A 15,942-nucleotide genomic window follows, 5' to 3' on the forward strand; every position below is an offset into this window, starting at 1 on the left:
GTTTGTTTGTTTGTTTGTTTGTTTGTTTGTTTGTTTGTTTGTTTGTTTGTTTGTTTGTTTGTTTGTTTGTTTGTTCGTTCGTTTGTTTGTTTGTTTGTTTGTTTGTTTGTTTGTTTGTTTTGTTTGTTTGTTTGTTTGTTTGTTTGTTTGGATGTTCTTTCAATCAAGGGAGCTCCGATAAGGGGATATGAACACCAAGCTGGCAACATCCAATCTCTCTCATACAAACATTTAAATGAGCGTCTGTTATGATGAATTGCACAAATCAAGAAATTGTGATGCAATTGGATAATAAAATAAAATTAGCTCTTGCAAACAATTGGATAATAGTACTTATTTTGGTAGGATTCGAACCCACAACCTTGTGCTCGCAAGTTCCGCAGTCTAACCACTGGACAACGATTTATTCATGAAACTACTTGTTTATATTATTATGTAAAGATGTTAAATTTGCATCAGGGATAAAGATTTCTATTTGGTTTTACATACTGGATGAATGCTTGGCATACATGTATTTTTATCTGGCAGAAACATTGGTACATAACATTCCAAATGGATTTATTTAAATGAATTATTTGCCCGTATTCCTCATTACATTTGTCAACAAGTAGCCCGGTTTTCCTTTTCTCCAAAACACAGACTTTACAGTGAGAGCTTTGCTGACGATCAATGGCACAACATTGGTTTGTCCATAAGCAACAAACAGAAGAAATTCAAAGGCTACATGGATTGCAACGAGCTGTCAACGTTTCCGTTACGATCCAAGTTTGATATCAGCACAGACGGCAGAATGATAGTCGGTGGGACTGTACTTGAGACCGAGTTTCCTTTTCTGGTCAGTATTCTATTGTCGCAAGGTTTTCTTGTGAGACACTTTCTCAAGCTTCAACATTAATTTCAAAAGGCACTTGTTTAGTCTAGGCTTTAAAGGCTTTTGGTAATTTTCAAAGACCAGTATTCTTACTTTGTTATCCCAAATAAAAAAAAATTATGCAAAAAAAAACCCCATGCTAACATTTGGACTCAATTGGTCATTGAAGTGGCAGAAAAAAAAGAAAAAAACACTCTCGTTGCATAAGTTTGTGTGCTTTTAGATGCCTAAAGTCTTTTAATATTTGAGTGAGAAATTACCTCTTTCTCAAAAACTATGTTACTTCAGAGGGAGCCACTCCTCACAATGGTTTATACTATCAGCAGCTCTCGTTGATTTTTGCTAAGTAGGTTTTTAAGCCAACTATTACATTGTCATTGAATAGTTGCCAAGAGCGTCCAGTGCCTTTGAGTTCCGTCATCAACAGAGTTCCTTTTTCTACAGACCCAGCTGCATGCCATTTCTTGGACCCTGGCACTTCAAGTTGTTGTTCATGAAGACATTGACAAACCGTCGTCTTTGAAACTTCCTATACATCTATATTACACACTTAATTTTGGCAATTCACATAGCACTAACTTATCACACAACATATATCGTGTTTACCTTATTTTGTTGGTGTGTTTGTATTACACAGGGAAGAATACAAAATATGTATTATCACGACTCCTTTGCAGCGGGATCAGATTGTTCAACATATTTCCAATGTGAAAGCGAACCGGTAAGAATCATTTATATTGCTATAGTTTATCTTGTGTTCTGTGGATGTATGTATCTACTTAATGTCATTGTTTTTAAGTAAATCTGTTTAGCTGAAAGTAAGAGAAAAAGTGTCAAATCTACTGTAAACAGGAGTTTAAAAGATGATATTTTGTATAGCTAAAAAAGAATTATAATTTGTTATTTTGTTTTATGTTATTTAATTCTGAATTCCTAACTGGCAATATTGTTACATTTAAAAGTACCCACTAAAAACCTCTCATGCTCTGACACTGGTCTGGGTGATTACTATTTTTCAAATCTGAACAATGTGTTTCTATCGCTGTTTATCACCTTATATGAATTGTATAAATAAGCCTTTTTGAGTTACGGCAGACACAATGCTACAACACCATAAGGTTTGGGTAAACTTGTGTGTATACACCCAAACCAAACAGTACACCCCTATCACGTCCCTCCGCCATACCTCAAAAAGGCTTATGACCTTTTGTATTTCAAAGCTTCCAACAACAGCGTATCCTGAGACAACATCAGTAGAGCCTACATGGCCCGATTGGTTAAGTCCCCACACCACAGAGGGTCCTCTTCCAGAACCTACAAGCCCTGAGCCTGTGACCCCGCAACCACCCCCCGAGCCTCCTCTACAACCACCTACCGTGGAGCCACCAAGTACAGCTGCACTGCCAAGCACTTCAGCAACCGATCCTTACCTCATTCCAGCTTCTGTCAAAACTACTTCACAAACTTATTTAGTTGGGGTAGGTGCTTTTGCTGTATCTTGATTCTAAGCTGAACTGCCTTAGGTCTAAGGAAAGGATCTTAAGAAGAGTAGAATAAAGCAATGAGATTTAATTTGAGTGGACACGATGGCAAGACATTGTTTCGACTAAACTATGTAAAGGCCTTTGCCCAATTTGGTAATGCTGCTTAAGCAGAAAATATTGCTGGAAACTTTTTTGCTAAGCAAAAATAAGCAGGGTACCAGTCTAAGATTGTACATGAGACATCGTATAATGGCTGGTAACCTTATTCTGGTAAGCATATTGTTGTTGTGCTAAGCTACTTACTTTTTGTGCAGTACTAATGAAACTAGGCCCTGACTGTTTGTTTCCACTATTGGTGTAGCCATCAAATTCAAATCAAATTAATTGTACAATCAATATCAACAAATACTTTAAGTAAGTTTGAAAGTTTATGCTTGAGAAAATGTTTATTTGCAGATTTTTTCATCTTGCCTTAAACTTTGAGTTGTTATCTTCCCAACAGACACAACATCCGCTTATTAAGTTTGGTATGCCAGGCTTACCCCCAGGGTTTGTGGAGGAACTTTTAATATCCGAAAGTGAAGATACAGTTATTCTCCTCCTTGAGGAGCTGGCTCTAGCCATGCCGGTAAGTTCTCGTAAAAATATCAAAGTTCTTGGTCCGCTCTGCTTACCGCAGAATTCTGTGCTTACAGCAAATTGTGAAGCACAAAGTTCCATGGGCTGTAATGGCAGAATTCCAAAGTAAGCAGATTTATGAAGTTGAAGTCTGATTTGAATATATTATTCAATCTCCTTTCTTTTTTTACATTATGAATGCATTATTCACCCTTTCTATACAAAACTAAAATAATTGCTTCTTTATTAAAAACTGGCCTATCTTTTCTCAATGTCATCTCCATAATGTTTTTTTTACTTCTTTTTGGATCAATATATTTTTTCCCAGAAAAAAAAAATATTTGTATATCTTGTTGTCTCTCTCAGATACTAGTGATAGATTGAGTAGATATTGTGTTATTTTTTTCCCAGAAAAAAAAAAATTTTGTAGTTCTTTTTGTCTCTGTTTAGGTGAGATGTTGTGTTATTTCTTCTAGAAAAAAAAAGTTTAACTTTTTTCTCTGTCTTAGTTGGGTTAATGGATCCAATGCATTTTACATTTCAGTCTTTTCCATTGGACTTATTAATTTTTTTCTTCTTCTGATTAGACTGTTTATGGTCGGGTAGGTCCACCGGGGGAGCCTGGTCCACAGGGTGAAAAAGGACCACCTGGTGAAGAGGGACCAAAAGGAACCAAGGGTATCAAAGGAATGGTAAGATTCTTCATGTTCTTCTCATGAAGTTTATTTCTTAGACTCTTCTCTTAAACCACGATGGATTGTACCTCAGGGGCCAATTTCATAGAGCTGCTTAAGCAAAAAATTTGCTTAAGCACGAAAATAGCTCGCTTATTTTACACATGTTACTGGCCAAAATGTCATGCCATATACATTGCTTATGACTAGTATTTAGCTGTTGTTTACTTAGCATAACAATTGCGTGGAGTCTTGGCCGGTAATCTGATTTTACTAAGCAATGAATTTTTTGCTTAAGCAAAATTTTTTGCTTAAGCAGCTCTATGAAATTGGGCCCAGAACAGGGCCCAATTTCATAGCGCTGCTTAGCGGCCGATTTTTTGCTTACTGTGCGATATCTATTTCATAGCGCTGCTAACCGTAAGCACACGGAAAGGCATGCTAACCTTCCGGTGCTAACTGCATGAAAATAAATGACGTCACAATGCAAATCCACTGTAAACACGCAATATGGCCGCCCAGTTTTTCTGCTAACATGTGAAATATGCTCAGGCTTAAGCAAATTTTTCTGCCACAGTAAGCACGCAAATCTGCTTACCGCTAAGCAGCACTATGAAATTGGGCCCTGATGTTAGCTCTTTAGGGAAAATAGCGGCTGAAGTGGCTTGTACTGAAGCCAATAGCAGGCCTCAAAAAGCCGCAAGATTTGACCAACTTCCATCCAAACAAGGGGGTCAGGTTGCTTAAGATACATATTCAGGACTCAAAAATTACTCTGGCTTGCAAGCCCAGTGGTATTAGCATAAGCCCAGTAAACTCATGACTGGACAAGTCCGGCCTATCGGGTTTTAAAACTTAGCAACATAACCTCACTGTGCAGAAACTTTAATTGAATCAAAAACGGTACTCATGGTTTAGTTTGAGTTTAACAATTTTCTTCCACTTCTGTTGAGAATCAAAGTATACTCACTCGTAAGAAATTCATTCTAACGGCTCCCACCAGATAAGACAAGCCAAGACAAGACAAGACAAGACCATAAGACAAACAAAATAAATCTGGTTTTAGTGATCGTTCAAATAAAAACAATTTATGATAAACTGTAGCCTTTTTCATTTTGTTCTGGTCTTATGGAAAACAAATCCAGTCCACTAAAATTCCACAGATTTTTCACCCAAATTTAACCTCTGCATTAAAACTTATATCTTTGGATGGTTTATTCCTGCTGTTTTTTTGTTTAATGTGAGAAGCCACGTCGTTGTAAGCCTCCTCGTCTGATGAGTTTTTATTTTATTTTATACCATAGATGGTTCCAGCATATCCGGGTTTCCGTGGTCCAAGAGGGCCCCCTGGTCTCCCTGGGAGGAAAGGAGATGAAGGGCCACCGGGTGTAGAAGGTTACCCGGGTGCAAAGGGTGGCATGGGGCGACGTGGTCTCCCTGGAATGCAAGGACCAAGGGGTAAAAGGGTGAGTGTCTCTCAAATTTCTACTCCGCAAGTCTCCCGAATTCCCCCCCAAAATCTAGTCCACAGCAGTAGAACATATAATAAAAATAATAATAATAACCCGTTTTTATATAGCGCTTTTCACACCCGGAGGGTGTCCCAAAGTGCTTCATATTATTACCCCTGGTTACTTGGCCTTAATTCACTCCTTAAACCATCACTCTGCCCTCACAGGTATCCATTTACCCATGGGTGGAGAGATACAATTATAGTTAGGTATCTTGCACAGGGACACAAGTGTCACAACTGGGATTCAAACCCACACTCTGCTGAACAGAAGCACCAGAGCTTGAGTTCGGTGCTCTTATCCGCTCAGCCACGACACCACATAATAGCAAAACAAGTTTTTGAAAGAACATTTTCTACCCACCCAGCAAGTAGATACACATATGGTGTTACCACTGCAAACCAGACATACACTGGTACCTCACCATGCAATTTCTAAAATCCTAGAAACCTAAAGCTTATGACAAAGCTACCAACTCTCCCTGCAAGATTCTACAGAAACTTCCCTGATAGTAAATTAATCTTTCTAATGATCAAATTGGAAAAACTCGCTGGTTGTGGAAACTTTGTCCCTTTAAACTCTGTCGTTTAAAGGCAGTAATTACCCAAAATATTTGTTAGCATAAAACCTTACTTGGTAACAAATAATGGGAAGAGGTTGGTAGTATAAAACATTGTGAGAAACGGCTCCCTCTGAAATGGAGTAGTTTTTGAGAAAGAAGTAGTTTTCCACGAATTTGATTTGATTTGAGCTCAAATTTTTACTGGTTTGTCATTTTATGCATATGTTGAGATACAGCAAGTGAGAAGACTGGTCGTTGACAATTACCAATACTTATAGTAACCAGTGTCTTTAACTGTTTGTTCGTAAAACTGTAAGGTAATATATGTTTTTTCTCTATAGGGTCAGCGTGGTTTACCAGGTCAGCGTGGAGATATGGGTGAACGAGGAGAAGATGTAAGTGTACCCCCCCCCAAAAAAAAAACCTTTTTTAGGTGTCAGTGTTTTACATAGTTGAAAAAAAAGTTAATCGATGCCTACAAGGTACAAGTTTCCCTTTTGTGCTTTTGTTATTTTTTATTATTTTTTACTTTAGATAGTGATTATTGCCTATTCTTTGTGTGTACCGTTTGCCTGAAAATAAATAAATAAATAAATAAATAAATAAATGAATGGTTTTAGGAGATTTTATTTTGTTTAATTTTAGGGAAGAGATGGAGTGAAAGGTTCTCCGGGGATCCTGGGGTCAATCGGTGCTAATGGTCAGCGGGGACTACTTGGGCAGACAGGTGCTATGGGAGACCCAGTAAGTACCAATCAATCTCAAGAATTGTATCTTTACATCTTCACTGACACCACAAAGTGCTCTGAAGTTTTCTCTTTAAGAAAACTTTATAGTTGAATAAGTAGGATTTGAAACTTTGCATGGTGGAAATACGATATGGAAAGGTTTGCGGTAACACCATGTAATGACTATCTCTAATGAGTTGGGGTGGTTCTGAAAAGAACATTTGGTTTCAACTCGACGTTTCGATCAGTATGCTCTGATCGTCTTCTGGAAACGCAATGAAATTATAAAGGATATTGTTGTTTTAAAAAGTGTTGCAACTTTCAACTCTGTTCTCTTTGACTATCGAAAAACAATTAAACTGCAAATTTTTACTAGTACTATGGTGGGGTGTTTCAGTTCGTAGCTATAGCTTGGTCAGCATGGGACATTTTCAAGCAAGCATGAACTAACTTCAAGAACCGAGAGTCTACTTTGGACATTCAAAATTGGACATTTGAAATTACATAATAATTTTCTCTCTACAGGGTCAAAGAGGTCAGACAGGTACACCAGGAATGCCAGGATTTCCAGTAAGTAAATGATGTGCATTTTACTTAAGTCTTTGGAGTATAGACGATGTGACCTATGTTTACATTCAAACCGCCCTCAGTTGACAAAACACTATAATACGTCATGTTTCGCCGGGCACTGAGTTGCGTAGTCATAGTAAGATTGCGTACACTTTCTAACTGGCTGCCAGAACACAAAGGTATGCGCGCGAATCATGTTATGGTTTTCGTGTGACGTCAGAGGTCATATCGTCTATATGGACCACTTGGCTCGGTGTTTTCTTTCCCTGCCTTTTCAACTCTGTGGGTTTTCAGTCCTCCCACATCTAAAAACAGAGCCTTTTTATTTTGTTATCTATTCATCTTGTTATTTGTGCAGATTGTGCTATTGGATGTTTAATAAAATATATATTAAAAATAGTAGAATGGATTTATAATGAGTACTTCTTAAAGAAAAATAAGAAACACAAAAAATCTTGTGTGTGGACAATTTTTTTGAAATATTTAAGACATCTGCAGTTGGTTTGAAGACGTAGGAGTTATTTGAACTTCTTCTTTGGTTTGAATCGACCGAAGACGTAGGAGTTATTTGAGGTTCTGTATTTGATGTTTTTCTAGGGCTTCATTGGACATCCAGGGCCTGAAGGGGAAGCAGGAGAACCAGGTGAGGGTTCAGAACCTGGACCGCCTGGACCGAAAGGGGGCAAAGGAGAACCGGTACGTTGTAGGCGTTGGAAATTAATATACAAACATTTAGTTATCTTTTATATCAATGAATATCATGAAAGAAGTTCATCGGGCTGGTAAAATATCAGCTTATCAAATGAATTTTCTACAAAACACAGCCAATACTAACGTAAGTTTTGTTTACAGTTTGTCTAGTATCACTAGTCATCCTCAGAACGAGGCACCACCCAGTCGGTTGGTGGCGCTGTTTATATCAATGAAATAGAAATTGGCCCTGGGGTTGATTTCACAAAGAGATAAGACTAGTCGTCCTAACTTAGTACTGGCTATACGTTTTTAATATATCTCTAGGTACTAGTCCTAAGTTAGGATTAGTCCTAACTCTTTGTGAAATCGACCTCTGGTCTCTTTCTTGTAGAATAAGGCCAAGCTTCAGGGCTTAAAATCTGAACTCTTGTATTCTGTTTCCTTTTAACAGGGACCGCCAGGGTTCACTGGGTATCCAGGAATGGATGGTGACCCAGGGGATGAGGTGAGTTGGTGTTCATTTTATCGCCATAAATATTTCAAACAAACAAAACAGTTTGTGGCCTGACGTTTTTACCCCAACAAAATTTTACGGATTTTTTTTCCAGCCTTTGAGAAGGACTTGACTGCTAACTTGGTCAAAACTATTCTTTTCTCCATTTATACCATCAGTTCTTTTGGTTTGATGAGCAGTTTGCAACGTACTCATCCATATGTTTGTTTTTTCCTGGCACCATTTTATATCAATGAACATTTATTTTGGACAAATTAAAGTAAAGCTTGTATACATTTTTTACATTTTTCACTTCATTCTTGATTCTGTTTTCTCGTTAAGGGAAGAAATGGTTCGTTCGGTTTGCCTGGTGGAACAGGCACACAGGGCCCAGTCGGCAGACGTGGTGAGCAAGGACCACCAGGAGAGCCTGGACCCAAGGTAAGGAAACAATCTTGTACCTGTTTCTGTTATGAGAGGCTAATTCCTTTTTAATCAATGACACCAACCATCACAGAAATTCTATGATGAGATGAGGTCTGGTAGGAGGCTGAGAAGTCTCAAGTACGGAACACCAATATACTGTTGTGTAGAGGATTTGAGGCTTTACCGAACATCTGCTCCGCGGTAGTAGAATAAAGCAAGACAGTTCTCTAAGAACAAACTCTACCTGGCAAGTAGATAAACACATGGTGTTACCGCAAACCAAATATACAATATACTGTTGTTTTAGAAAAGAGTTAAATATCTATTGCAATAGATAATCAACTTTTTTCTACCACATTCTATTTGTAGTTTTTACGGCAGCCAGTAACTTTTAATCTTTTTTGATGTGCCCATGTCTAATTCAGTTTTGAGTTTCATAGTGTAGATATTGGGTTACTTCAGCATAATTTGTTATTCAGTAATGAAACAAAATATTTGTTTACTATTAAGAGCGTGTTTGCATGTTAATATCCATTAAATGGACAATAAACATGGAATTGAATTGAGTTCATAATTGACTTAAAATTTGGGCAGATTTTATTCACGGTGTATGGCTCTATTACTTTGAAACAAAACTGTTGTGTTTTTTTCTTTTTGTGCTGGTCAGGGCAGGAACGGCAGCCAGGGTTACCAAGGGGCCAGGGGCAGGATCGGACTTTCTGGAGACACAGGCAGACCAGGAGCAACTGGACCTAAAGGGCTATTGGTGAGTTAGTTCTATAACCTCTGAATCAATATTATCACAATCTACAGTAAACAAATCATTGTATACATTTCTGCTTTATCCAGAATACGATCAGAGCATACTGATCGAAACGTCAAGTTGAAACCAACGGTTCTTTTCAGAACCACCCCAACTTATTAGAGATAGTCATTACATGGTGTTATCGCAAACCTTTCTATATCGTATTTCCACCATGCAAAGTTTCAAATCCTACTTAATTGTATACATTTGTTTATTTTATATAAAATTAAAAAGTTGTTAATTGCCTGATGTTTTGACTCTAGCAGAGTCTTTTAGTTTAGCCTTTTAGAAAGAAAAAAATTGTAAAAATGTTAAGCCATTAACCATTTTGATATAGTTAATACTAGGTCCTTCTGGTTGGATAGCAGTTTACATCAACTAAAATTATTATTTGGCACATGCTCAATCTTGATGTCCACTTCCAATTTTTAAATTTATTTCTCACCCTCTCTCTTAAAAACAACACACACAATTTTGTATAAATTTCAAGCAGTATTATCACACAGAATGATTTGGGTATCAGTTCCCTTTCACTAGGGCGCATATGTTGTTGTCATTGCCCCACAACTTATTCACCTCTTACTTTTCATAATTTGACATGAAGGGTCGAGACGGTCCTGAAGGAGCTCCTGGTGAGTCTGGATTAGAGGGGTATGAAGGTGACCGAGGTGAGAAGGGTATAGTGGGACCAACAGGTCCTCAAGGACAACGGGTGAGTTGCAGAAATCAGTTCTTTTTATTCCCGCGTTTTAAAAACGGTCATTCAGTTTTTAGATTTTTTAAATATTTTTAAAAGTTTTTTAATTAAGTGCAAGCACTTTTTTTTTCATACATAAATGCACTCTGTTTTTTAGATGGTAAACAAGTATCGCCCCTTTTTGTTCTCCACAATGTTTTTGAAAAAGTGTTTTGACTAAATACGACGATCTTAAATTGTATTTTTAACAGAAAATTGTGAATGGCAAAAAATCAACACAAGTTGGCAGAATCCTTCACTTCTATTTAAAGTGAAACTGTGTGTAAAATGAAATTTTAAAATTACCATCAGAGCCTCCAGTTCCGGGAAGTAAGTCAGGTTTGCTTGGACTAAATCCCCCCTTTTTTTTTCTTTCTCTCTTCTCCTGGTTCTTCCTCCCCTCAACACTTTTCATAAAAATGCAAAAAAAAAACATAATTGAGTTTTTCAACACTATGTTATTAACTGCCGAAATAAATGGGATCTGAATTTATAGTTCAGGTTCTAAATCACCTGGTTAGAAAATAACCCGGGGTGGATTTCACGGAGAGTTAGGACTAGAGGACTAGTCCTAACTTAGGACAAGTCCTAGGAGATGTCAAAACGTACAGCTAGTCCTAAGTTAGAACGAGTATTTTGCGAGATAAGACTAGTCTTAACTCTTTGTGAAATCCACGCCAGGGTTCCCAAGACAAACTAATGACAACAAATTGTTTTTGTCTCTGGTTTCTTTAGGGTGAATCAGGATTGGATGGGGACAATGGTATACCTGGAGTAAAAGGAGAAAAGGTAAGTTTCTAAGTTTATGGTTTTCTTGTGTAAGTTATTGTGTAATGATTCCCAAATTAAGCCGCAGTTCAGATTATACAGTCTTTCCTGAGGCTTAGGGATATTATGAGGTGAAACCGCAACAAAAAGTCGCATCCCCTTAAAGCCATTGGAAAAAAAAATAAAAAGTTCACAGATTTACAAATAATTTACAGGGTTTACAGAAGGTAATGGTGAAAGACTTCTCTTGAAATATTAGTCCATGAAATGCTTTACCTATTGAGAAAACGGTAAAACAATATAAATTCGCGATAACGAGAATTACGGATTTATTTTAAACACACGTCATGACACGGCGAAACGCGCGGAAACAAGAGTGGGTTTTCCCGTTATTTTCTCCCGACTCCGATGACCGATTGAGCCTAAATTTTCACAGGTTTGTTGTTTTATATATAAGTTGTGATACACGAAGTGTGGGACTTGGACAATACTGTTTACCGAAAGTGTATAATGGCTTTAAGGTGATCCCCTGGCTGCCGCTTCCCAGGTTGTATCGTAATTTGGGTGTGATCCCTGGCTACACGGCAGTTAACGGTTGTATGGCTTCTGACTGGCACCCCCGAACAAAGATATTAATAACAAAATAGGGACACCGCCAATATAGGGCTACATAGCTCAGTTGGTAGAGCGCTGGCACGTTAATTTCGGAGGTCGTTGGTTCGAATCCCACTTTAGTCAATTCTTTGTTCAACCCCCCCCCCAAAAAAATAAAAAAATAGAAAGGATTAAAAAAAATGGATTTGTTGGTTCAAATTCCATCTGAGTAATTTGCCAGTGGACTTTTTCAAAGGACTCGGGGAAAGTACTGATCATACATACACTTTAATGTATGGGTAAAACCAAATTATTTTGACCAAGTTAACTAATTACAATCTATAAAATACATATGCATAGTTTAATTATTGTTGTTATTTATTCACAGGGTGATCTTGGACCTAATGGATTTCCAGGGTATCCCGGTTACCGTGGTAACAGGGGTCTGCCAGGTATTGACGGCAAACCTGGAAATATGGGTGATGTGGTCAGTTTATCCCTATTATTATTGCAATATGTAATGCAGAGTTTTATTGAGATTTATAAACTTTACTCAAGTTTTTCTGGTTTGCGAAACTCATATAGCCTGAACATTTATAAAATCCTAGACCATGTGTATATTTTGGTCAGCCCTTTGTTTGTAATCAGTATGACTTTGCTCCTCTCTCCTACAGTTAGACTAAACTAATTTGCTTTACAATTCAATTTGCAAATTGTGTGTCTCCATTTAAGCATTTATGTGCTTATTTTCCGGTACCTTTTTAGGAGATCAAGGCCTAAACGAAAAAGGGAAAATAAAATGTCTCCATCCATGAGGGAATTCTTAAGACTGGGGTGTTCCTTTGTTACAAGTATAATTATGGGAAATAATGGTTAAGTGCATTGTTAAAGGAAAGAACAAAAGAATACTCCACACATTTTTGAGAATGTGTATTAAAACTTTCAAACCATTTGAACTGACACACTGATCCTTTTCATTTAACAGGGAGATCCAGGTCCCATTGGTGCACCTGGTAACAACGGTACTGAAGTGAAAGGCCCTCAAGGATTTGCAGGTCCAGTGGGTCCCCCTGGACCGCCTGGTTTACCAGGTTATTCAGGCACACCGGGCCCAAGGGGACCAACAGGACCTGCTGGGGAAGCAGGTGTGACCGGTGTTCACGGTATGAACGGAACAAAAGGAAGGGCGGTAAGGACTGTTGTTATTTGTCTCCAACTGTAACTAATTTTACTATTCATGAATGTAATTTTATGAGAAAGTGTTTCACAAATGACTTATTTGGGTGTGACCGGTGTTCACGATATAAACGGAACAAAAAGAAGGGCGGTAAGGACTGTTGTTTTTTTCTCCAACTGTAACTAATTTTAAGAAAGTGTTTAAAAAATTACCTATTTTTCAGTTATATAATGCTGTGATGGAATTCATGACGCCTGATCCTAAAAAACACAGTTTATAGTCATCGCTGAGGCTTATATACTGTGTTTATTTTATTATCGCACGTTAAGATTTCCATTGCGCGACCATCACGCGACCGATTATAAACTAGCCTTAAGACAAATATACATCTCTTTCCAGGGAGTGGCAGGTTTGCCTGGGTATCCTGGTGAAGGCGGCTTAACAGGTATAACTGTAAGTATGATTTTGTAAGGACTACCCGACTACCCTACAATATACGCCATTCATCTTCATTAGCAGCCTTCAGAAAAGCTCTCAAAACCTATTTATATGACTCTTAATTTTGCTGTATGTTTTCTTTCTTTCTGTGTAAAGCACTGTGATACATTTTTTGTAAGAGTGCTTTATAAATGCCTTTGTAGTATACTATAGTATAGTATAAGGAGATGAGGTCGAGTCTTGTTCGTGACACTTGCTCAACCATTTTAAACAAGAGTGTTCATAGAGCAGAAGCCAATCTAGAAGGTCATAAACATTACCACCTGCAGTATGCAACATCTGTTTCAGCACAATTTTCAATGTTTTTTTTTTAAATTGTCCTCAAACACAATTTTGTAAGATTGTCTGCACACTCATAATGCTATTGATATCATTTTGTTATCTCTTTTTAACAGGGAAAAAAGGGTGAAGTTGGATACGAAGGTCTAGCCGGTCAGCTCGGTGAACGAGTAAGTTCTTTAATAATATAGTAGTATTTTTTGCATCGGGATAAAGTCTATATATCTATACCCTTACACTGATGTGTACTTTCCCGAGTTATGTGAAAAAAAATTCAAAGCAATAAAATTAAAAAAGCAAAGAAATGTACCATGATGATGATCATAGGCAAGTTTTGTGATAAAATCTTGAAAGCGAAAAATTTCAATGTTTAAATGATTTTTTTATTTCATAAATAATGACACAACACATATTCTCATACTCTTGTATATATTTAGCATCAAACCACAGCTAAATCTATTTTCCCATATTCCTGTATCCTATTATTCAGCATCTCATACAAATTTATGACTTGATTGGGTAACGCTACTGAGCCAGGTCAATCTCAGCTTATGATACACAATGAAATACCTATTCATGTGTGTTGTGTTGTCATTTACCCATCGAGAAAGACTCTGTTAGGGTTGAAACGTCAGGCCTTTAACTATTTCTGGCAATGTTTATTACTTGACAGGGTGAACCTGGAAGCCAGGTCTGAAGGGTGAGCCAGGAGAACCTGGTCTTGCAGGATCACCTGCTTCAGATGGTTACAGAGGGGATGAGAAAGACTCTGCTAGGGTTAAAACATCTAGCCATTAACTTTTGTTCTCAATGTTTACTACTTGACAGGGTGAACCTGGTAAGCCAGGTCTGAAGGGCGAGCCAGGAGAACCTGGTCTTCCAGGATCGCCAGCTTCAGATGGTTACAGAGGGGATGAGAAAGACTCTGCTAGGGTTAAAACATCTAGCCATTAACTTTTGTTCTCAATGTTTACTACTTGACAGGGTGAACCTGGTAAGCCAGGTCTGAAGGGTGAGCCAGGAGAACCTGGTCTTCCAGGATCGCCAGCTTCAGATGGTTACAGAGGGGATGAGAAAGACTCTTCTAGGGTTAAAACATCTAGCCATTAACTTTTGTTCTCAATGTTTACTACTTGACAGGGTGAACCTGGTAAGCCAGGTCTGAAGGGTGAGCCAGGAGAACCTGGTCTTCCAGGATCGCCAGCTTCAGATGGTTACAGAGGGGATGAGAAAGACTCTTCTAGGGTTAAAACATCTAGCCATTAACTTTTGTTCTCAATGTTTACTACTTGACAGGGTGAACCTGGTAAGCCAGGTCTGAAGGGTGAGCCAGGAGAACCTGGTCTTCCAGGATCGCCAGCTTCAGATGGTTACAGAGGGGATGAAGGGATGATCGGGGAGGATGGTGAGATGGGACCTAGAGGAGCTGATGGACCCCCGGTAAGTTAAGAAAAAATGAAGACCTTTTTGATGTCTTCTTTTGTTTGCTTGATAGTGTTCACATTTAAAGACACTGATTCCTTTGGTAGCTGTTAAAGACCAGTCTTCTCACTTGGTGTAACTCAACATTACACAAAATTCTGTGAAGTTGCGAGATAATAATGAAAGAAAAAACACCCTTGTCACACAAAGTTGTGTGCATTCAGACGCTTTCAAGACCTTAAATTCTAATTCTGAGGTATGAAAATAAAATGAAAATAACTTTTTTTCTCAAAAACTATGTTACTTCAGAGAAGCCGTTTTTCTAACAATGTTTTATACTGTCAACAGCTCTCCATTCATCCTTAACAAGTAAGTTTTTATGGTAATACTCATTTCAAGTAATTACTAATAATGTCCACTGCCTTTAAAGAGCTCAGAATTGGTTGGGTGCCCTCAAGTCAACCCAATTGGGGTTTAAGAAAAGCTTTTGTTTATACTAGAAATACTTGTACATATGAATCTTCTTACAGGGTGTTAAAGGACCAACTGGAGTGGCTGGAGATCCGGGCAAGAGGGGGCCACCGGTAAGTGGTTATTTTTATCTCCATATCTTTGTAACTTGAGATAAATGTGGAAAAACAAATTAATTGGAGACTGTTGGGGACAGTAGGTGGTTAAGCAGACTTACCATGTAAACCCAAATTGGGGAGGTATAGTGCTATCTGCTCTACGGCCAGGCTTCGGATTGATGATACCCGAGCCTACATCCGTATGGACTGTGAAGGGGGTAACCCTGTTTCAGCCCTAGGAGTAGGTGGCACGGCCTCTGGAAAAAAAAATTGTAGCTCACACCTTGAAGTGGCCTTCAGGCCTTGTGTGTCTGGTGACTTGCATAAAAAAAAAAAAAATAAAATAAAAAAAATAAAAAAATAAAAAAATTGTTCTCGGTAACATGCACATGCTCAGAACTACGTCAACAATGGAAAATGACCCTGTAAGAGCTGCCATCAAGCATGCTTATAGTTTCCAATTC

At 38.1% G+C, this 15,942-nt stretch overlaps 1 protein-coding gene across 1 annotated transcript in view; it reads left to right on the forward strand.

Annotated features, from left to right (window-relative positions):
- Positions 1–15,942, forward strand: part of LOC139948413 (uncharacterized) — a 41,720-nt gene that overhangs the window by 12,141 nt on the left and 13,637 nt on the right. The window contains exons 4-27 of the mRNA XM_071946559.1: positions 640–835; positions 1,509–1,592; positions 2,092–2,349; positions 2,858–2,983; positions 3,561–3,665; positions 4,952–5,113; positions 6,062–6,115; positions 6,366–6,464; positions 6,974–7,018; positions 7,616–7,714; positions 8,163–8,216; positions 8,547–8,645; positions 9,298–9,396; positions 10,040–10,147; positions 10,907–10,960; positions 11,922–12,020; positions 12,519–12,722; positions 13,110–13,163; positions 13,604–13,657; positions 14,316–14,420; positions 14,472–14,576; positions 14,628–14,732; positions 14,784–14,927; positions 15,440–15,493. Of these exons, the coding sequence (XP_071802660.1) occupies positions 640–835; positions 1,509–1,592; positions 2,092–2,349; positions 2,858–2,983; positions 3,561–3,665; positions 4,952–5,113; positions 6,062–6,115; positions 6,366–6,464; positions 6,974–7,018; positions 7,616–7,714; positions 8,163–8,216; positions 8,547–8,645; positions 9,298–9,396; positions 10,040–10,147; positions 10,907–10,960; positions 11,922–12,020; positions 12,519–12,722; positions 13,110–13,163; positions 13,604–13,657; positions 14,316–14,420; positions 14,472–14,576; positions 14,628–14,732; positions 14,784–14,927; positions 15,440–15,493 (2,566 nt within the window). The remainder of the gene's footprint in view (positions 1–639; positions 836–1,508; positions 1,593–2,091; positions 2,350–2,857; positions 2,984–3,560; positions 3,666–4,951; positions 5,114–6,061; positions 6,116–6,365; positions 6,465–6,973; positions 7,019–7,615; positions 7,715–8,162; positions 8,217–8,546; positions 8,646–9,297; positions 9,397–10,039; positions 10,148–10,906; positions 10,961–11,921; positions 12,021–12,518; positions 12,723–13,109; positions 13,164–13,603; positions 13,658–14,315; positions 14,421–14,471; positions 14,577–14,627; positions 14,733–14,783; positions 14,928–15,439; positions 15,494–15,942) is intronic.

This window comes from Asterias amurensis, chromosome 15 (assembly GCF_032118995.1).
Source record: "Asterias amurensis chromosome 15, ASM3211899v1".
Taxonomy (NCBI): domain Eukaryota; kingdom Metazoa; phylum Echinodermata; class Asteroidea; order Forcipulatida; family Asteriidae; genus Asterias; species Asterias amurensis.